The sequence below is a fragment of the Eubalaena glacialis genome, chromosome 7, assembly GCF_028564815.1.
Source record: "Eubalaena glacialis isolate mEubGla1 chromosome 7, mEubGla1.1.hap2.+ XY, whole genome shotgun sequence".
Taxonomy (NCBI): domain Eukaryota; kingdom Metazoa; phylum Chordata; class Mammalia; order Artiodactyla; family Balaenidae; genus Eubalaena; species Eubalaena glacialis.
This window is the reverse complement of record NC_083722.1, coordinates 112451290-112473654: the sequence shown is the minus strand read 5'-3', so window position 1 is coordinate 112473654 and position 22365 is coordinate 112451290. Positions and strand designations below refer to the sequence as shown.

At 56.7% G+C, this 22365-nt stretch overlaps 1 protein-coding gene across 1 annotated transcript in view; it reads left to right on the top strand.

Annotated features, from left to right (window-relative positions):
- Positions 1-22365, top strand: part of CHCHD6 (coiled-coil-helix-coiled-coil-helix domain containing 6) — a 121599-nt gene that overhangs the window by 75518 nt on the left and 23716 nt on the right. The window contains exon 6 of the mRNA XM_061195628.1: positions 21339-21409. Within this exon, the coding sequence (XP_061051611.1) occupies positions 21339-21409 (71 nt within the window). The remainder of the gene's footprint in view (positions 1-21338; positions 21410-22365) is intronic.

Below are 22365 nucleotides of genomic sequence, written 5' to 3'. Positions count from 1 at the left end.
GCCGTTACTGATTTTCTCCTGGGGGTCAGGGATCAGAGGGCCGGTCTCTACTTTTCTGAAGATGAGCCTTTGAAACGATCGAGTTTCAGAGGCACATCATCTGCCCTTTTTCAAATCTGCAACAACGAAAATTCATTTGGTAACTTTGTAACTTGCTTCCTGTTTGGGTGGCTTAGTTTGTTGATCATGAAGGAGTTTTCAAAGAGACGCTGAAACCGTGGCAGGCGATGGTTGGCAGGTTAACCCATGGCTCTCCCTATGCCTGAGACCGTGGCCAAGCCATCGCGCGCCTGCTGTCCCCGCGGGTCCTGGAGTCCCTTGTCTCGGTTTGGAGCTTTGAGGTTGGCGGTGTCTTGCAGGCTTGATGGCAGGCACGGGCACTGGAGCCTGTCCGTGGAGACAGAAGGGGGTCACCCGTTGGTGTCTGGGGGACACCAGGCATGTGAGGTGTGCAGCACGGAAGGTGACTCTCCTCTGGTTGTCCTCCTTACAGCCCGTGCTCTGCTTCTTTCTCACCGTCCTCCCGCTCGTCCTAGGTCAGGTCCAGACTCCTCACATAGGCAGATGGGCCCCTTCTTTTTTTTTTTTTTTTTTAATTAATTAATTAATTTATTTATGGCTGTGTTAGGTCTTCGTTTCTGTGCGAGGGCTTTCTCCAGCTGTGGCAAGCGGGGGCCACTCTTCATCGCGGTGCGCGGGCCTCTCACTATTGCGGCCTCTCTTGTTGCGGAGCACAGGCTCCAGACGCGCAGGCTCAGTAATTGCGGCTCACGGGCCCAGCTGCTCCGTGGCATGTGGGATCTTCCCAGACCTGGGCTCGAACCCGTGTGCCCTGCATTGGCAGGCAGATTCTCAACCACTGCGCCACCAGGGAAGCCCCCTGGGCCCCTTCTTTTAAGTGAGGTTTGCCTACGTGGTTGAGAGCAGTTACTAAAAGCTTCCAGAAGAGGTGTGCAGATGCTTAAACACTAGCATTTTGCAAAACAGGAGCCTGGTCTCTGGAGGGAGGTGGGGTGGAGGGGGAGAGGGGCTGGGCAGGCCTAGTGTGCCTTCTCGGGGGACAGTTCTGTTCCTGTAATGGCTGGGACCATGGAGAATCTTCTCCAGTTGCTGTTGCTGTTTTATTTTTATATAAATTCTGCCTCAGTTGTTGAATGCTCAGACTTTGACATTTTCAGCTTCTGCACCTTCCAATCGTCAAGCTCCTTTTTTTTTTTTTGGTTTCCTTTTACGCTTGGAAATTGATGGTGGAAAGCTGTTCGGGGCAGACTTGGAACAGCGGCTGGATCATCCTCGACCCCTCAGCAGCTGGGAGCCAGTCGGGGTGGGGAAGGTCGGGGTGGGAGGCGCAGAGGCCCGTTGCCTGGAGGACGCCGTCTGGACACGGCCGTGTGATCGGCGTCGACGGGCAGGAGAGCCCGCGAAGTCCAGACCAGTATTCAGGGGAGGGGACTTCGTGACCCTTCTGTGCCCATGACGGTTATTCCTGAGTGAGGGGAGCATGTTTTGTTGGGCGCCTGTGCCTCGTGATCTTTCTGAACAGTTGTTCCTGGTACCCAGGCCGCCAGGCTGGAGCGAGGAGGGTTTTCCTTTTCCTGCAGAGAGAGGTGCGCTGCTGCGTTCACAGCGGCCTCGCCAGGGTCTCGGCCCAGGAAGCAAAACTGGCGTGATGTCCATTCAGGCGGGAGGCAGAGGGCAGTGTGCACTGACGGTGGGTGGCTGGGCACCAGCCCCGCCGTCCTATCTGTGTTCTCTCCCCTGCAGACTGCAGGCCGCGCTCCAGCAGCAGCGGGTGTGTCTGAGGCAGTCTCATCTCCAGGGATGGCCTCTTCTCCAGGCCTCGCTGGGCCCAGGGCCAGGCAGGTGGGGCGGGCGGCTCCGGGGTCCAGCAGAGCTCAGCCCTGGTTCCGCCTCAGCAGCACAGCAGCCTGGGACTTGGAGCAAGTTGTCTAAATTCCGGAGCCTCAGTTTTCTCGTCTTTGAAACGGGAATTTCAAACCCGCGCTGCCAGCTGTCTGGGGGACACGTGGTTGTTTGCGTAAAGCAGCCCCCGGAGTGCCTGGAGGACCCACCTGTTCATCCCGCGTTAGTTTGACTCTGTTCAGCGCCGGGCAGTGGTGGTTCCTGCCATGCGGAGCCCACAGTCCAGGGTGGGAGGGGAGGGGATGCTGAGGGCTAGGGCCCCAGACGAGGGACGCCTGAGACCTTCCTGTGACCAGTGGGCCTGCCAGCTCCATCAGTATGGTCTTACTTTTCTAAACTCAGCAGCTGCAAGTGGAGAGGGCACTTTTGGGGTCTAGTTTCAAAGAGTGAGGCAGGGAGAAAGGGAGGACCTTGGAAACGTGTGTTCTTCCTGGATTTCGGGCTCTTTCCCCAAGAGGTGCACCCACTCCCCGCCATCCCAGCCTCTGCCTGTGAGCAGTTGGTGCTTCTCCTGGTTTCCGTTTTTTTCTGCTTGGGCTTGCTTTTCCTAAGGAGCGGCTGTGCCTTGATCCTGCCAGGCCTGCAGCCTTCTCAGTGCGGCATGAAGCAGCCCCTCCTGGAGTCCCTGAGCCTCTCCAGGAAAACAGGAGCTGCTTAAGGTTCCGAGGAAGGGGAGTAGGTTCAGGGAAGTCCGCTTCACAAGAGAAGGTGGCTGCTGGTCAGGGGCGTAGGAAGAGGGCCCAGCCTCACGCTTTGGGGAAATGAGTTACAGCCCAAGGCGACCCTGTCACACACTCAGTGGAGCGGCCGCCGTGGGAAGGATGGGTACCAAGGATGGCGGTTCAGCCTGCGCTCCCAGGGGGCCGCCTGGCCAGGCCACCTTGGGAAGCTGTCACCCAGGGTCCCTGGAGCTGAGCAGAGCTATGCCCTGAGGCCTGGCCTTTCTTAGCAAGAATGGGCTGCTTATACCTGGGCTAGCCGCCTCCGATAACGTGAGACAGGAGGACCCTTGATCCAATCCGATTCTTTTCACATGTAGGAAAGCGGCCCCAAGGCAGCTCAGTGGTTTGAGAGTCAACTGGTACAGCGGTGAGTGCTGTGCTCTTAGACCTAGAGGGACCTGGGCCGTGTCCCTGACACCTAAGACAGAAGTGGGGAAGTGGGTCAGCCTGACTTGTGTCCCATCTGTGGCCACCCTGGTTGACGGCACTTCTGTTTCTAAGGACTCAGACGATAGAATCCTGTCGGGGGTGTGACTGGTCACCAACCTTAGGTTTCCCAAAACCCACCTTTTCTCCCTTTGCTAACGTGGACATGGTCCTGTCTGGTATCTTCCCATTTTCTCTGAATTCTGAGTTGCCAGAGCAACAAGAGTCTCCGTCAGGGAATTCAGAGCTTGCGTGACTCGCCTGGGTGGGGACAAGAATTCATCCAGCATGCCGACGCTGTCTGCAGCCGACCCCAGGTATCCGTGTTGGATTCACTCTTTTCCGTCTCCTGGGTGGAGGCTGGGGGTTCCGGGGCTCTTTCTCTCCGCCCCCTGCTGACCGCACCCCTTCTCACCAGCGTGGGCCTGTCCTGGTCCCCGTCTCTCCTAATCAGATTCTAAAGCCCTGTCTTTGTGCTCGGCATTTCCCAGCAGCTCAGCCTGCCGGGGCCTCAGCCCTCCTGGCCATCCGTCCCATGGCCCCTGTGCCCTGTCGGGAGCACAGGGCAGAGGTCACCTTTGTGCCCTTCCCGGAGATCACCTGCACAGGTGCACTGGGCTGAGGCCGGCTCTCCATCCTGGGTCTCATATCAAGATCGGTTGTGATTGTATTTCTCGGAAGAGTGTTTTTAAAGACCTTACCGCTTAAGCTGTCCTCCTGCCTTGGAGGTGTCTGGTGTCCTCGCCGCCTCGCCGGCCGCTGCAGTCGGTCCCCAGCTGCCGGCACTGCTCTCACCCTGGCTTTCCAGTGCCCACGCACAGCTGCTACCTCTGCCCGGGGGGCAGGCACCTCCCAAGGCTTTGTCTGCCTCCTACAGGCCCCGTGTGTGGACGTGGCCCTTCCTGCTGGGTCTCAGGGACCATGTGCAGCTTGCACGCGGCCCCACGGCCTCCTCAGTGGTGGACGTGGGATGTACGTCTGGGGCTGGCTGACTTCAGAATCCTAGTCCGGCCGCCCTGTTCACACTGAGATTTATCTTTTTAATGGGCAGGCAGATATGCTCCATAAAGGAAATAGCCACGTAGCCCTGCCTATTCTGCATCCAGACTGCGTCCTCCTAGACAGTCTGATGCCACGTCCTGCACTTGGAGGTGACTCTCCGAGGAGCTGTCCCCTCAAGGCAGCCCGTGGCGCTAAGTGCCCAGGTTGGTGTTACACCTGCTGTAGTAGAGGGTCTGCCTGCACCTCGTCCTGCCCTCAGGGTCAGTGACGGGGGTCACAGTGCAGTCGAGCTGGGAGGAGCCTCAGGACGGAGAGTGGTCGCTGAGTCAGGAGGAAGTGGCCGCAGAGCCGCGTGGCAGGGACGGTGCAGTGGCCGAGCGCATAGGCTGGCCAGGCACGCGAGGCGGTGGCGGGTGCGGGGGCCATGCGAGGCCACCGCAGCAGCTCTGTACGCAGGGCTCACGTCTCCACACGGACCATCTTCCTGGGAACTCGCCCCCCAGCTGGGAAAGCCAAGGTCTGCTGGGCTCTTTCCTCTCCCTGTCTGTGTGTTTCCTACACTCCATCCATCCCCACACTTCCCGATGGTTAAAACTGTCCCCTCCTCTGCATCCGCATCTCCGTCATCTGTCACCCACATGAGGGCATCGTCCCTGATGGTCTCCTGGCCTTAGTGGCCGTCCCTCTGTCCCGTCCAGATTTCTTGTTGCCTTGTCTGCACTGTGCTTCCTCACCCGGCCCTGGACGTCACCTGGTCGGGCCCTACACGCCCTTCAGACTCCACTCCACCATCTGCTGGCCCAGCTTAGTGTCCCTAGCCCCTGATGGGGGTCGATCTCTTGCCCCAGCTTGAGCTCCAGGTCGGGACGTGATTCTTACACACACAGCAGCAAACCTGCAAATCCAGAGCAGAGAAAGCGGCGGAGGGAAGGGTCCTCTGTGGACACACGCCCAGCACAGGTTCTGGGGCCGCGGCCTGTGTGCCTACCCACCCGAGGCCAGCCCACAGGTCCCTGCAGAGCGAAGGCCTTCCCACCTCCGTCAGCGGCAACTCGGGCCCATCGCCAGACACGGCGGACGTGGGACTGGGCAGGCGCAGCTCCCACTGCAGGGCAGCCAGGCCGGGGCCATCCCAGACACTCGGAACCCGGGGATCATGTGGGAAGGGTGTGGAATGTAAAGATTCTGGGGCTCTTGGTGGCCTCTTACCTGGTACCTTCTTAAATACACCAAAGTCAGTTTGGAGGGGTCTTGGCGCTCTTAGGATCTCACAATACCAGCCTCTAAACTCAAGCAGAGGGAGGTTAGGTTATTTACCCGAGTTGAACGGCTCAAGAAAGGACTTCATGTCTTGCTTGAAATGCTTTGGGACGTAAAGATTCCGGCCCATCACTGTCTCCGCGAGGGCTGTCCATGTGGACCCTGTGGAGCCGGGTTCCTGCCATCCTCCCAGGAGGAACACAGGCCGTCCCATCTCTTGTTCAGAGGGTCACACTTGGCAAGTGTTGTGGACGTGCTCGTGGCCTCTGTCGAGAATGCCAGGCGTCACTAAAACAAACAGACGACGTTGCGGCACCTGGTTGTTGGTTACCAGCTGGCAGCTTTGCGTAGAACAGCGGTACCTGCGGACACCTGCCCCGGGCGTCCCTGTGGCACCTGCTCCCACGGCCCACTTCCCTGTCGACGCCCAGGAACACATGTTGTCTGGCAGAGAAGCCGATCGGAAGGCGCTGCCAGTGGTCCCGAGTGGAACCCCTTCCCATCAGGTTTCCGGTAACCCCGGGACCCAGGAGCGGCGTTGCTGGCCTTGTGGGCGGGGCGCTTGGGAGGGGCCCGGGGAGCTCTAGCGATACGAAGCGGCAGGAGGTGCTTGGGGGAGAGTTGGTGTGAAGCGCGAGCTTGGTGAGGAGCGGCTGAGCTGAGCGGCCGGGACTGCGGGGCTCCGTGAGGCAGCGGGGCCCCTGCCAGCCGACGTGCGGCTGTGAACGTCCCGTTTCGTCAGCAGTGTTGCTGACAGCACCTCTCTCCCCCGAACACGTGACCTTGAGCACACAGGCGGCTCTGTCCAGGCTGCTCCTGATCCTCTCCCGGACTGCCCTTCCCCAGGGCGCCCAAGGGGCTTCCTGGGGAACAGGATTCGCTTCACAGAAATCGTCTCACCGCAGACTCCCATCAAGGCAGCGCCTTGTTTCTTTGAGATCGCCTCTCGGATGTGTTAATGATGGAAGAAAGAATGAGAACGATGAGGAAAGTCTGGAAAAAACTGGATCAGTAAAATTTAAAGAGGGAAAGCAGACAAATGACTCAACAGATGGAGGAATTGAGCAGAAAGGAGGGAGTGGGTTTAAATGGAATCAGAGAGGCGTCTGAAGGGGTTTTGAAAGGGAAACACAGAGATTACGAAGATTTTAAGTCGCTGGGCTCTGAATGATTAACTGCTGACTGAGGTTCTGAGGCCAAAATCATGCCTCTGCTGAAGTGAGAAAAAAAGACAGACGTGTACAAATCTCCTTAGTTTTCAAAATGAACCTCAAGAAGGATAAACCGGAAACTAATGAGATTTTTACCTACAAGCGGGAGTGGGAATGGGCTGGGAAGACAGGGAGGGTGTGGGACATCTCTGAGTATGTTTTTTATAAATAGTTTGACTTTTGAACCATGTTAATGTTTTGCTTATTTAAAAATTAAATCGACAGGGATGGTGTTAAAAATTAATACAAGCAGAAATAAATGAACCCAGCAATCTATCAGACAGATACCACCCACAGAGAGGAACTTCCAGAGAGAAGATGTCTGGGCTCCCCTCTCCCTGCTCTCCCCACCAAGTACAGCTGGGAACCCTGGAATAAGTTGAGAGGCACCACAGGACTCTGAAAGGAAGGAAGAGGAAGAGCTGGTGAGGGACCCTGGGCTGGAGGAACAGCACGGTGGCCCAGGTGCTCACAACCCCCTCCCAGTGACAGAAGGCAACCAGGGCCAGTGTCTTCGGCCCCAACCTAGTGGCAGATGGCTTTGCAGGTCGGCTCACATTCTTCCAGATTGAGACGGAGCCCCACAGCCACACTGGGGGTCTGGTGAGAGCCCCTGGCATGCACCCCCAACAAGTGTTCTTCATCCCTGGGGCCAGAGACTCCCTTCTTCCCCCGAGACCCCAAATGGCTTGACAGCACACCAGGGGGATCCTGCCACAGCAGGGCTGGGGGCAGCCAGGGAGCACTGGCCTGGGAAGAGCACTTTGTCCTGTGGACCAGAGGGTCCTTGCTCCCACCCAGATCATTGGTGAGCTGCTGGCCGGCAGGGGATGTCCCGCCCACAAGTGGCTGGGGCAGTGCTCCTTGTGTCCTGTAGGCAAGAGATGCCTGACAGTGGCAGGGGGACCCCTCCCCAACAAGTGGCTGGCGGGGGAGCACAGCCTGGGGAAGCACTTCCTGCTCCGCAGGCAACCCCGCAGGGTCAGCAGGAGCCCCAGTGCCTTGGAGGAACCAAATGGACACAATAGTGCGGTAAAGGCTCTGAATCCAGATGCTGAGCAAATCCCAAAGATAAACCCAAAGAAAGCCACACCTAGACTCACAATCATGAAACTTCTGAAAACTAAAGACAAAACTTGAAAGCAGTCACAGAAAACCAGTGTTACGTATGCGGTGATGCCGATTTGATCGATGGTGGAATTTCATCTAAAATCATGGAGGCCAGAGGAAGTGGCGTATTTCCTGAGTCCTGAAAGAAAAACTCTGTTAATCATGAATTCTACACCCAGCAAAACTATCCTTTAGGAATGAAGAGGAAATGAAGACGTTCTCGGATTACAGAGAGCTAAGAGAATTTGGCTGCCCAGTGTACCCGTAAGGAATGGCAAAGTAAGTTCTTCAAACAGAAGGAAATGATAAGAGAAATAATTTGGGAATATGAACAAGAAAGAAATAACAAAGGAGAAATAAAAAATGCAGATAAATACAACATTATCCTTCTTCACATGAATTTTTTAAATCATATTTGATTGTTGAAACAAAAAATATAACATCATATGATGTGAGGCAAATGCATGTACAAAAAATGCTCAAAGTAGACTTTAAAAAGTGGAGAGGCTGGAGGAACCTAAGTGGAAGTGAGGCTTGCAGACTTGACCCTGAGCGGTAGAGCGTTGGCAGCAGCAGGTTGTATATTACATGTGTGTATTGTAATGCTCAGTGCAGCCACTGAGAAAGTTAGGTGAAGCAGTGACTCAGACACACTATTAATAAATCAACATGGAATCTGATGAAATGTTTAACTGACAGGAAGACAAGAAAAGAGAAATGGAGGAGGAACAGAGGGAACAAACAGAAAACATGTAATAAGATGGAAGACTTAAGCTCTAACTGTCAGTAATCACCTTAAAGGTAAATGGTTTAAATATACCAGTGAAAAGGCCAAGATTGCCAGAGAAGATCACACAAACACGCACAACACAACTCTGCTGTCTGTAAGAAACTCAATTCAAATACAGTGACATAGATGGAAAGTAAAAGGGTGAAAAAAGATATGTCATGTAAACATCGATCCAGAAAAACATAGGCGTGGTCATTAATATCAGATAAAGTACTTCAGAGCAAAGAAAATTACTTGACACAAAGAAGGGTGTTATATGATGATAAAAGGATCAGTCTACCAGGAAGGCATAGTAATCCTAAATGTGTATGCACCGAAGAAGAGAGTCTTAAAACATGTGAAGCAAAAACTGATTGGGCAGAAAGAAACACACAAACCTAAAATAATAGTTTGGGGACCTCAATATCCCCTTTTCTCAGCAACTGATAGAAGTGCTAGACAGAAGATTGTCAAGGATATAAAGGGTCTAAATGACACAACCAACCAGCAGGATCTAACTGACATATAAAGGTTACTCCAACAAGAGCAAAATGCATATATTTTTTAAGCACCTGTGGGACCAAGATAGTCTATATCCTGGGCCCTAAAACTAACCTTAACAAATTTGGAAGAATAGAAACCACATATCAAAATATACGGGATATAGCTTAAGCAGGGTTGAATGGGAAATTTATACCAGTGAATCCCTAAATTAGAAAAGAGGAAAAGTTTCAAATTAAAAGCTCAAGAAATTAGAAAAAGAACAGCAAAATAAACCCAAAGCAAGCAGAAGGAAGGAAATAATAAAAGATAAGAACAGAAAATATAATCATAATAGGAAAACACTAAAGAGAATTAATGAAACAAAATGCTGGTTCTTGGAACAATTTGATAAAATTGATAAACTTCCAGCAAGACTGACAAAGGTATAGAGAAGACACAGGTCACCCCCATCAGCAGTGAAGCAGGTTGTATCCCCACAGATTCCATGGCCACTGGGAGGGAATGAAGTAACACCACTTTATGCTCATAAATTCCACAACATAGAAGAAATGGACCAATTCTTCGAAAACCACAAACTGCTAAAACTCAGCCAAGATGAAATTGATAAACAGAATAGTCCTGTAACCACTGAAGAAATGAACTTCATGACTTTAAGACTCCAGGAGAAGAAATCTCGAGGCCCAAATGGTATCTCTGGAGATTTCTACCAAACAGTTAAAGAAGAATTAAAACCAATTTTACGCAATCTCTTCTAGAAAATAGAAGCTCAGGGGAAACTTCCCAACTCATTTTGTGAGGCCAGTATTATTCAATACTTTGTCAGACAAGCAGTGTTACCAAACCAAAGACAAGAGAAAACTACAATGTCTCTCATGAAGTTAGACACAAGAATCCTCAACAAAATATTTGAAAACCAAATTCAGCAATGTATGAAAAGAATTATACACTATGTGTGTATACAGCATGTTATGCAAAGTGGGGTTTATTCTGGGTGTGCACGGCTGGGTCAGTGTCTGAAAATCAGTGAAATCTGTTATATCAACATGCTGAGGGAAAAAACATATGATCATACTAATTGATACAGAGAAGTATTTGACAAAAATCTACTCCCATTCATGATAAAAACTCTTGGAAAATCGGGAATAGAAGGGAACTACCTTAACTTGTTTAAGAACATGTACCAAAACCGCCAGCTGTCACCAGAGACACGGATGAGATTCTGAACGCCCCCCCCCCCACCACGGCAACAAGGTGGCTGTCAACACGTCCACTTAAAGCAGGGTTAGAGTTACGCCACCAGTGAGACACTAGCCTCTGCAGTAAGAGAAGAAAGAGAAATTAAAGGCTGTGGGTTAGAAAGGAAGAAATAAAACTGTCCCTGTTTGCATATGATACGATCATCTGCATAGATGACCTAAGGAATCCAAGAAAAAAGAAAAGGAAACCCTAGGACTCATAAAGGTTTTTAGCAAGGTCACCAGACACAAGACCCACACACGAAAATCAGCTGCGCTACAGATTGCTATGTACTAACAACATCTGGTACTGAGATTAAAAGCAAGATCCATAAAAGGAAAAAATGTTACAATGGACCTCATCAAAATTAAAAACGTTCGTTCTGTGGAAGGCCCTGTGAGGAAGATGAAAAGAGGAGCTACAGAAGGGGAAAAAAATATCTACAAACCACACACCAAGCAAAGGACTAGTGTCTAGAATATAGAAAATACTCTCACAATGCACCAGCAAAAAATAAATAAATAAAAACCAACAATCCAATTAGAAAAATCCACCAAGGGGATATACAGATGGCAAATAAGCACATGAGAAGACATTCACCATCATTAGCTATTGGATATGCAAATTAGACCTGCAGTTAGACATCGCAGCATACCTATTGGGGTGGTTAACATCTTATCTTGTGAAAAAGTGAGGAGTGTTCAGAACATGGTGAGGGCATGTGAGTCTATACGGGACCCAGGAGATGGCCTGAAAGAGGTCCCACGAGCCGAGTTCGGACACCTTGTCTGCGCAACACAATAGTGATGACAGAAATGGATTATAACACGTTGGATTTTAAAAAGAGAATCTAAGTCCAAACTGACATAAAAACATACAGGAACAAAAGGAGGAAAGGAGAGGAAAACTGTCTTTACGAAGGAACAACAACTAATAAATGTGGAGAGAATGATAGACAGTCACCCATTTGCCACTGTTGTAATAATAATCAATTCAGGCAAAAACCATGACTGTTGGGAAGTAGGGTAATTATGCTTTTACAGCATCACTCTTCAGGTCACGTGTTTGTTGTAGAGGGAAAGGGTGTGGTCGCAGGTCTACGGTCCTACATAGCAAATCACCTCGAAGCTCAGAGGCATCAAGCAGCCGTTGGTTAGGGTCACGGGCTCTGAGAGTCGGGGGCTCAGACAGGACACAGGAACAGCTTGGCTCTGTTTCCTGAAGTCAGAGGCCTTGCCAGGGGCCATATGGTGGCTGGGGGCTGGAACCATCTAGAACCTTCTCCCCCCCACCCCTGGCAGTGGATGTGGCCGTGCTGGGGCTTCACTGGACTGTTGGCCGAATCATTTACGTGTCCCTTCCGGGTGGGCTGTTCCAGGCTTCCTCCCAGAGAGCGAGGCAGCAGTGTGCCAGGTGTTCACGATCCCACCTCCAAAGCCACGTGATGTCACTTTGAAGCAGCCACAAAGTTCCACCAGGGTCGGGGGAGGAGTGTCCCGTGACCTCATACACTGACGTGTCGATGGGGGACATGGCTGCAGCCCCTCGGGAAAGTAGAGCAGCCTAGCGGCCACTCCCTAACTCCTCATCTGAACGGTGGGACACACGGAGGGACGGCTGCCTCACCTCTGCCGTTTCTCCACCAGGAATTTTAACCTGAATCTAATCATGGCAAAACAAGTGTTCGAACTGAGGGACATTCTCTGAAACAACTGTCCTGACTTCTTGAAACATAGCAGTGTCCTGAAAGGCCAAGAGAGGGTGGGAGCAGGTTAGACTGAAAGGCAGGCAGGGCCATGTCAGCCAGGCATGACCTGTGACCCTCGACTGCGTCCCGGATTGGGGGGGCTTCCTGGGGCAGCTGGGAACAGTCAGATACAGATTATATATTAGAAAATTATCCTATTGATGTGAAGGGTCCCGACTGTGGTAGTTGTTTAGTGTTTACTCAGAATATCAGAATTAATTTGCTCTTGGGAGATGCAGCTGAAGTGTTTGGGGGCAAAGGGTCATGAGGACTAAAATATCGATAACTCAAGTGGCTTCAGCCAGAAGGAGCGTGTGAGTGGGTGGATGGGCAGAGCCCCAGTGAGCGGTGAGTCCAGGTGATGCGCACCTGGCGACTGTCACGCTCTTCTCCGAGGTGCGAGATTTGAACGCAGGGCTGGAATGAGCCTGCGCCACACTCTCCCCCAGAGCAGCAGAAATACGGTTTCCAGGAGGATGGAAGGGAACAAAAGGATGTGAAAGGAAGAAGGGGCAGAAAAGGCAGCTGCAGGGCTGCTCTTGGCAGGAGGGTCGAGGTTCCTCCAGGTGCAAAACTTCACCCTTTCAGCAGCGCGGCCTGAGCGGGATCAGCGGGCGGGGAGGAGAGGCCGTGTGGCATCTTCCAGAAGGGCGGCCCTGGCGGAAGCAGAGGCCATCAGGCTGGACCGAAGGGCCCTGGGCATGGCCCCGGAGGCCGGGCATCAGTGCTGAGTCGGAGAAGGAGGGCAGTGGGGCCTGCCCTGGGCTCCATGACCCCTGCTCCCCCCACGGTGCCTGCGGGTGGCGGGAAGGGACGTGACCTGGCTTGGCCACCCCAGCCCGAGGCTTGGGGTTGGTGGGGGGACAAGAGCCGCCCCTGCCGCCTGCCAGCCGCTGGCCTGGGGCCGTTCTACCCTCTGCGCCCGGAGCTCGTGCCGGGAGCTGCCGGCCCCCAGGGCTGTGGCCGGTGGACTCCGCTCCCTGGGAGAACAGAGCGCCTGGGGGTCCAGGTCCTGGACCCCCCCATCAGCTGCTGCCACCTTGGGGTCCTGCAGCCTCGAGGTCCCGCCGCCGTGAACACTGACCCCCTCTTGCTCCCGATCCATGGTTCCAGAAGCCGGTAGGTTAATTTCCTCAACAGATCACTTGTTGGTAATAATAGTGGTCACGACAGCTCCCGTTCCTTCAGCACCGACCGCCGCCCCCGAGGGTGACACGTCAGGAATCGTCTCCCCCGGTGGTTGTGAGGGGCTGTCACTCCCCCCGCCACGCAGCAGCAAATGTCCCCAGTAACCGTGCTGGCCTCTGTCCCTCCTCGCGCAGACGGCCCCCTGACCCCCGAGGGCGGCTGCCACGTGCTGCTCAGGCCAGAGGGCGATCTTTTTAAATGCACCTTACTTATTTCTGGTGTATTTATTCATTTATTCTTGGCCTTCTCCCACTCCTCTGAGCACAGCCCAGCACCCCCCGACTCCAAGCCTGTTTCATTTAGGAGCTCGTGCTTATGAGCTGTCTCTACAGCCCATAAGCTGTTGGGCTCTATTTGCGGGTATGAGAATAGGACCTTTTAAAAAATACCCTTTTGCAGCCCCCAAACTTTAGGCTTCCGTGAGAACCTGTGCGGATTTCTTCGGTGCTGTGACATTTCCTGTTTGCATTTGCACAGCCCGGAGAGCAAACACATACCGGTGGTTCAGGTGTGTGTTCGTGCATGTCTCAGCTCATCAAGGTATTCGTTCTGTAGAAGGACCAAAACCCTCATTTGCATCTGTTCATCTCTTTGTGTCAAGTGCGTGGACTAATCCTTCCGTGGAGGAGGCTCCGGGCAGACGTGCCTGGTGGGTCCAGCTCCCAACCTCAGGCTCTGTCTGCAGAACAGACAGCGTGAAGTGTGTAACAGCACCTGGGGACTGACGTGCAGTAGGTGCTCCTCACAGGCGAATCCCCTCTCCTGGAGGTGAAGTCAAAAAGAAAAGAAATCTTTTCCCAGAGTCTCTTAGAACCTTTAGTAAACACTTAGCAGGAACCTTTACGGTACTTGAATTGAGTAATTAGTCATTTTTGCAGTAAAGGAGAGAATTATTTTTAACTTAGGTAATTTATACCTCATACACATTGAGCTATATTATCCCCGCAAAGCCTGCTGTCTACCAACATTTTGAAACTGTTCTAAAATTAGAAGTTGGAATCAGAGGAGGTGACAACCATGAAGAAAACTCACCTGTGTTTAGGAGAAGCAAGAGGAGGCCTGGTGTTTCCGCAGAACTGACAACGGGGTTGAACGTGTTTCCAATTACTTTGGAAGCCAAGGGGGCCCGTGAGACGGGGGCGCGGAGGTCGCCAGACTTCCCCTTTTCCTTTTCCTTTTTTTCAGCCCTCTTTCCTCCTTTGATTTTCTTTTAAAACTTCTCAGACCACAAAATATCAAGCAGCTAGGAAACTTAATACAAAGGACCACATTTTAGTGTCCCACTGTAGTTTCCAATGTTGAAATAAAAGTCAGGTTTCTCAGAGGATGGAGTGCTTTGTGGAGCGGGAGCCACAGGCGGAGGCACAGACTAGTCAGTGACAAGACAGGCTTAACCTCAGGGTTTCTGGGACCGGGAGCAGCGTTTCCCACCTTGGGTGCCAGGGAACCCCCGGGATCTTCCTTAAACACCGACGCTGGGGCCCCATCCCAGACCACCCAGCAGCCTACAGGCTGGGCTCAGGCGGCCCCGCGGCTCCAGGGTTGAGGGCCACAGCGAGCTGCCCGCGGGTGCGAGGCCTCGGGGACGGGTGAGGACAGCGGGAGCCACGGAGGGCGGGGCGCTGCCAAGGGCGCCGGGATTTTAGGAAACGGCTGTGGTGCCCGTGGGGGCCCTGCTTCTGGGCACCTGCGCCCCCCAGGTGTCCCAGGCACTCAGGTCCCCCGGGAGCTCGTGCTCGGCGGCGCCGGTGAGGCCTGGAGCGGTCCGCCCGACCTTCCCCAGATGGGCTGGCCCGCGCGGGCCGCACGCCCGACTGGCCAGAGGACGGGGAGGCTTTCAGCTTTCGGGGGTGGGCGGGGGACGAGGCTCTGGGAAGCAGGGCGTCCAGCCTGTAGCTTCCGCCGGGAGCGCCCTCTGGTCCCAGGGCCGAGTCTCAGTGCTGAGGACCTGTGCGTGCAGAGCCTGCCTCCCAGGGCGCCTGGTCCACACCCCTGTGGCCTGAGTCACTGCCCGCGGGGGCCGGTCCTGAGACCTTGACTCTGGGGCCCTTTGCTCGGGGTCGGGTCACCAGTAAGTCACAGAAGTGGAGTTAAAATTCATGTCTCTTCATTTTTAAAATTCCTTTTTGTTTTCTGTTGTGCTCTGCATTTTGTTTTCACACTCTTTAGATATTCCTGTAGCCAAACATGTTTCTGGAAGTGTAAAAACCAGCTAACCGGCGCACAAGGCCTGGCGGGCTGCCTGGCGGGCTGCCTGGCTTCCTTGTGAGGGCAGTGCTGCCCGCCCGGCGGCCGTGTTCTGGCCCCTTCCCCTGCACTCTCCGCAGCCACCCCCCTCCCCGGGCCCCCCCCAGGAGCTGACCCCGGTCCTGACCGCCCCGTCTCCGAGGGCGCAGGCAGTGGTCCCTCCAGAATGGAAATCAGACCGCATTGTCCCCTGACCAGCCGCCGGCTTCCTGCCAACCCTGAAGCAGGCCCTGTGTGAGGTGGCCAGGCCCCGGTCCAGCCATCAGCTGACCGACTTCCAGCCACACTCCTCCTGCTTTTCCAAGAGCGCACCCCGGTGGTCCCAGCCTAAGCCTCCCCCGAATCTCATTTCCCTCTTCATGTCCTTCAGGTCTTCGCCCACGCTGTCCCGCAGAGCGGCCTTCCTGGCTGTGTCTTACCCCTACCCTGCCGTGTCTTTTTGGCACTGGTTCCTGGGTAGAATTGTTGTTTTTCTGGAACCAGGCTGCTAGCTCTGCGAAGGCCAGGGCTGCACCTCTCTCGTTTACAGCTGTAAACAGTAGGCACTCATAAATGAGGGGAAGAAACAGACGAGCCCTGGCCTGCTGGTCACTGCCTCCTTGGAGCCCCAAAGATGGCCCATCGCTGCCCGAGGGACCCGGGCCCCAGCGGGGGTGGGCGAAGGCAGAGGCACCCTGGCCCTGGGGAAACACTCCTGTTTGTGCCTGGCTGCAGCCTCTGTTGTCTCTGAGGTCGAGAAGCGGCCATCTGCCCACGGCAGGAACTCAGGCTGGGAAACAGGCCTGGTGGGGGCAGCTGTCCTGGAATTTCAAGAATTACAAGCTGCGGGGAAGGTTCACCTGAGGTTGGAGCCTAAGCTCATTGTGGGGTCTCCTGGGCCTAGGGGCGGACACGGCAGGTGGGTTGGATCAGCCAGGCCTGGAGTGTGACCGGGTGCAGAGGTACCTGGGTGAGAGCTGAGGGTCGTGGGGTGTGATGGGAGGGGCTGGAAGCAGGGCCCAGGGAGGGAGCGGAAGTGAGGGCAGGAGGGTGTGGGAGGAGTGGAGGGTAAAGGCGTGTCAGTGGGGTGAGAGGGCAGGTGTGTCCGGGGAGGGCGGGGGGGAGGGGGGTCACAGGTGGGACCATCCTCAGGATCAGAGGGGGGTCTCAGGTGGGACTGTCCTGGGGATGCTTGAGGATCCTAGGTAGGACCGTCAGGTTGCAGTTGGGATCCTAGGTGAGGCTCTCCTGCAGGGTGGGAGGCCCTGGGTGTGGCCCTGAGGATGGTGGCCGTGGATGAGTTTGGATGGTGTGCCTGGGGATGAGGAGATTGTGGAGGGAAGGGACCCCGGGGTTGAAAGGATCTCAGGTGGACATCCATGAGGGCAGGCAATGGGGGGCAAGATTGGCCCTTGCCCATCCTGGGTAAGTGCCGAGCAAGTCTGGAAAGGGGTGTCTTCTCCACTATCAGCAGAGTGGAGCATAACCGGCCAGCTTCACTTGGTCATTTTTAGCATCAATAGTGGCTGAAAGGGCAGCGCAAGGGGGTCGGGGGAAGGAGCAGAGAGGAGGGAGGAGCGGGGTCCAGGTGGGGTCTGGCGACTGGGGAAGGGGCGGCACCAACGGCGGGGAGGGGCAAAGACGCTGAACTGGCTTCACAAATAGCCAGCTGTTCAGTCCCTCAACAAAACGGAATTTCTGTCCCTTCACCTACTGTGTCACTGACTGCACGCCCAACAGTTTTAAAAGTTTTATGTTGACTGTTGGGACTTTTTACAAAACACTTTTGTCTTTTCTTCTTTCTGTTTCTTACTATTTTCAAGTCAGAGATTCTCCAAATGCCCTTGCGTTCCTGTGGGCTTGGAGAGCCTTTGGTAATTAGGCTGGTGAGTTTCCCGTATCCCTGATGACTGGCTGGATGTGTTGAAGCACCGCGGGGTCTGGGGTCTCCCCTCCTCAGTCTGCTCCCTGCAGATTCTGGTGCTTCCTTGAGCCCCTGCCCCGGCCCCGACAGCTGCGCTGACTTTGCTGGAAGTCTCCCGGCTCTGGGCCTTCAGGTTCTTCTAGGCCTAACCGCGCGTCTGCTCTGAGTCCAGTCTGCGTGGCCCTTGGTATGTTGGATCCCTTGCTGGAGGCGTGCACGTATGCGAGGCTGATGGATCGGCTCTGGGGCCTGCCTCTTTCCCTCGAGGTTCTGGCCCCTGGGCGGGATCGTCTGCCTCTGACCATCTGTCTGCACCCGGCAGAGGGATAGACATTCCTACCGGAAGCGTAGCTCTGGGTGTGAAGGGCCAGTCTGTTGGCTGGTCCCAGCCACAGCGCCTGGCATGGGGGTCCACTTGAACCCCGTGGGCCCTGTGTCCCCGGTTGATGGTTCAGTGCAGAACCAGTGACTGTCTCTCTTACACTCTCCCGAAGTGTTGCTGAAGTGCTCTCACTTGGGGGAGGGGTCCCAGCTCCTGGTCCTCACTTGGCCCCTGCGGCCTCTCTGGGCCCGGCGCTCCCGGTGGGGCTGCGTCCGCGGAGCGGCAGCTCAGAGACTTCCACTGACCAGGCAGACGCTGCGTGCTCATCACGCTCTTGATCTGCCCCGGCGGAGCTGCCCCTGCTCCCCTTTTTCAGCCGCTCCTGGTGGGGCCGCTCTGTGCCGGCACTGCCGGCAGCTCTGGGGATAGGTCAGGCAAAGGGGCTGAAAACCCCTCCCTTGGTGGAGCTCGCCTCCTCCAGGAGATGCCCCTCTTTTTCCCTTGGCTGACGTGCATTTGGGTGTTAAGTTTTTAAGACATTTATTGTTTCCTCTGTGCCAGGCCCCACGAGCTCTAAGCGTTTTATATGTGCCATCTCAGCGGCATTTGTAGCAATTCCTACGACACTGTGTGGAGGGCGCTCTGGGACCGTCCTCGTTTCACACAGAAGCCAGGGAGCCAGACGCCCCCCGCGGCCTGCACCCACCCTCACGGCCCGGCGGCCTCTCACCATTCCTGGGGCTCCCCTCCAGGCCGGCAGACGGAGCTGTGCCGTAGGGGCCCCCCCGTCCTGGCTGCAGTGGGGACGGACAGCCCCCCTCGGTCCCCAGCCTCCCCCCTCCCCCTGCCCTCTCTTTTGATCTCCAGAATCCAGGCCCTTGGAGAAATCAGACAGTATGAAATATGAAAACTGCTTGGGAAGTAATTGAAGAAACACTGTGACTCTTGAAGCCTGTTGAGATAAGGCTCACACCTTCTCACTCACGTTACTTAATTTTTAATGGCAGGCTTAATTAATCGAGATCAGGTCTTCTGGTTTCAGACTGGCTCACAGCAGCTGGAGGGGGAGGAGGGGCTCTGAAATCGTGGGGTCTGAATCTAGGGGAGGAGAGATCACCGGTCGGGGGGAGCAGGGGGCGGCGGGGCTGCGGGGGTCGCTGTGTTGTCCACGCGGCTGCCCCACCGCTCAGCACACCCTGAAGAGTGGAGCCTTGCTCAACCCCATTGCCTGCGGCCGGGCTGCCGTGGGACCTTCAGCGCTCAGCAGGGTCTTGGTGGGGGGGCCCCCGGTCCTTCCAGAAGCCCCTTGGTGGAGTCTGCGAGGGCCCTGCTCTCGCTGGCTGAGGCCTCAGAGTGCACGGCTTCCAGCGGCCCCAGGAAGCTGGGTGGACCCGGAGCTGCTCCCTCAGGGCGCGTGTGGGGGGCAGTGGGGGGCAGGGGGGTCACGGGCGGTGCCTGTCCTGCTCAGGCAGGTTAGATGGGCAGAGGGCGCAGCAGGGGGCGGTCCTCTGAGTCATCCTGAGGCTGTAGAGGAAGCTGCGCTGGGGTTATCACCACTTCTTGGCCTGCGGACACTTCCTGCGACTAGCCTCACCGACCACAGGTTCAAGCTGAGGTAGCAGTCAGTGCAGCTGCTGACGCAGGTCTCCCCAGCCGGGCGATGCGTGGAGGTGCAGGGTCCCAGCGTCCGTGGGCCCATCTGGGCTACGGGTGCTCCCCTGGGAAGGGACGGTGCCCGGCTGCTCTCCCAGGAGGGCAAGCCTGAGCCGCGAGGCTGTCTGTGGGAGGGGACGGGCAGTGTGGCTGGGGGCTTGTGGCTTCAGAAGGGGCAGTGGTGGCGTGTGGGTGGTACGGTCGTCCCGTGAGCCCGCCCCCCTCGGCGCCCCGCGGGGAGGGCTGCCCGCCTTACGGCTAGGAGACAGGGCTCGGGGGAGGAAGTGACCCAAAGAGCAGACGCCGTGTGCAGAGAGAGAGTTAAAACATGGACCTCCCAGGAGAGCATCTGCTCAGCGGAGAGGGCCTGACCTGATTCACCTGTGTCCTTACTCCCTCCCCAGGGTCAGTGTTGGTTGACCGTCCACTGGTTGAGGTGGAGTTGGAATCTCCTGGCTGGAGCATCGGGGCTGGACGGCTGGGCATCACGTCCCTGTGGAGGGGGGCAGCCTGGCTGGGTGGGGAGAGTCCCCGTTTATTTCATGCCTGTTGTGCGCTGGGTGTTCGCAGCTCCCGTTGACCACCAGAGGGGCCTCGGCTGTCTCCCCGGTTCAGAGGTGGGGAACATGCCAGGGAGTGGCGGGGTGGCCTCAGTCAGCAGCTGGGGGTGGCGACCCGGCAGCGGGCTCGCCCCAGCACAGCCCAGAGCAGAACCCCTGCCCTTCGTGGGCTCAGCTGCGCCTCGGAACACCCTTCTGCATCCCTCCCAGCTGGCCCTTCCCAGAGGCCGTGGTACCAGGATAGGACTGCCGGCCTAGTTCCGCCCCCCACCCCGGGTACAGACTCCGCCTTTGATGCCCTGCAGGTGCTTTGGGGACGTGCTCCCCGCGCCCGCCTTGGTTACCTTCCCTGCAGGTGGATGATGGGGCCCATGGGGTACGGCGCTTGCCCCGCACGGCTCTGATCTGGGCACCTGTCACCTCTTCTGGTCCGAGTGGTCCATTCCTTTTGGGCCAGGCTCCCTGTGTACTCAGTGGAGGTGGAGTTGGGAGAACCGGGCTCGGAGGCCGACGGGCCGTGGGGTCTCCGTTTCCGCGGGTCCCTTCACCTGCCTCGCTGGCTGCTTGCAGGGCCTGACTGACCGGCACCCGCGGGAGCCCTGAAGCCAGAAGCCTGCGTTTGCCCATCTGTGGTGGGAAGGGGCTGCCCCAGGCTTGCGCGGGCCCAGCAGCTCCACAGGGCATCTTGCTGGGGCGTCCGACGCCAGCCCCCTGTTGGGCTTCCTCTGGGTGGTTTCGTTCTCGAGCCTGCGTCCTTGGAGGTGTTGGGTCCACCCGTGAGCCTCACGGGGCTCGGCCAGGAGCTGGTGTTGGGGGGCAGCTGTGTTTACGTTGGTCTCCTCTGGAGACGTGGCATGCGGGGTGCTGGGCCTGGGTGGCCTGAAGCCACTCGCCTTGGGGCACAAAGAAGTGGAGTGACCGACCGGAAGGACGCTGCGGTGGCCCCAGGCTCCAGCCCAGCTCTGTCCTGCTGCCGTCCCCCCACTGCCGGCCCTGTGCACACACGGGGTGACCTCGGTAGGAGGGCAGCATGTGCCTCTGGGACTGCCTGGCAGTGCTGGTGAGTGCGGTGGTCCTGGGCTGTGATCCCGGCACCGCTGCCTGCTGTGTGGCTTCGGGCAAGTTGCTTCACATCTCTGGGCAGCACAGTCCACGTATAAGGTGGGGTTGGACCAGACGAAGGCACGGCAAACTTTTTCTTTAAGATAGTGACTGTCTTAGGCTGTGTGGGCCTCGCTGTCTCTGTGGACACTGTCATAGCCCAGGAGCAGCCACAGCCGTGCGGTCACAAATCGTGGGCATGGCCGTGCGCCCATAAAACTTTATTTACACGGTGGGGCAGGCCGGGCCGGGCCTCGCTCGTGGCGGGGGTGTGACCCCTGAGCCAGGGGCTCCATGTGTCCTGGCGGCCGCGGCTGGTCCATGAGGAGCTGGGCCCTCCCTGTGATCCTGGTCAGGAAATCGGCACGTGTGGACTCAGCATGGCTGCGGGTGGGGTTGCGGCCGGAGAGAAGCTTCCATCTGGTAACGGGTCAGGTCTGTTTTCTCTTTGCAGAATGTCGAGACGTACAGACTGTCTTCACAGCAGTTCCACAAGGCAGCCTCGAAGATGGAGGGTGCGGTCAAGTAAGAGCTTTCTCCTCCTGAGCTCCGCCTGCGTTTGTAAAATCTCCCTGCCCTGAGGCCTGATTTCAGGCTTCTCCAGGGGCTCAGGTCCCGGCGCCTGGGGTCGGGGCAGAGCCGGCCTCTCCAGGCCCAGGTCCTGCGTGTCCTGTGAGCTGGGCCAGGCACTGCGCTCAGGCCCCTGAGGGAGTCGAGAAGGGGTGCTGCTGGCCCCCCCGCCCCTGGGCGGGTTCCGGAGCGGCCTGGCCCTGAGCCTCGAGCCTCTGCGTGACGCTCGGTCAGGGGGCTGTCTTGCCTCCGGAAGGACGGGGTCGGGCGGCACAGGGCTGAGCACCAGGGTTCTGTCCGCCTGTCCTGCTCCTGCGCTGGGGGCCCGGGAGCCGAGCGTCAGGGACAGGGGCGCGGCAGCCTCTCTGCTGCAGATGCGGCTGCTGCTTCGGGTGCAGGTCCAGGAAGGTCTGCAGGGGCCCCGTGGGGAAGGGAGAGCCGTTCCCTGGTGTGCAGGTGTCCCTGGGGACCCATCCACCTTCATCAATCCGCTGGGGCCCCCACGCCTGCCCCTCCCCCTCCCAGGCCCGGTGCAGGGGGGACCAGCTTGGATCTGCCACCTCGAGGTGACGGCGCATGGAGGTTTGGGGGACCAGGGGTGAGAGACCGCTGCTGAAAGCCGTGGGGGTGCCCGGAGGGGGCACATCCCGTCCAGACCTGGCACCGCAGGGACCCCCGAAGCCGGGGAGGTGCCGCGGGTCCTGGTCGAGCTGACTGAAGGGAGGGTGTGGGGAGGAAAATCTTCTCTTGCAGTTCAGCCCTGGGGCAGTGACGGGAGCCGGGGAGCAGGACCCTCCCACTGCCGGGGGGGCGACGGAGACCTGGGACCCCGAGGACGAAGCGTTCTCGCTGCCCCGGTGGGGTCCCCACCCCTCCCAGATGAGATTCCGGCTCACCGGAATCACAGGCAC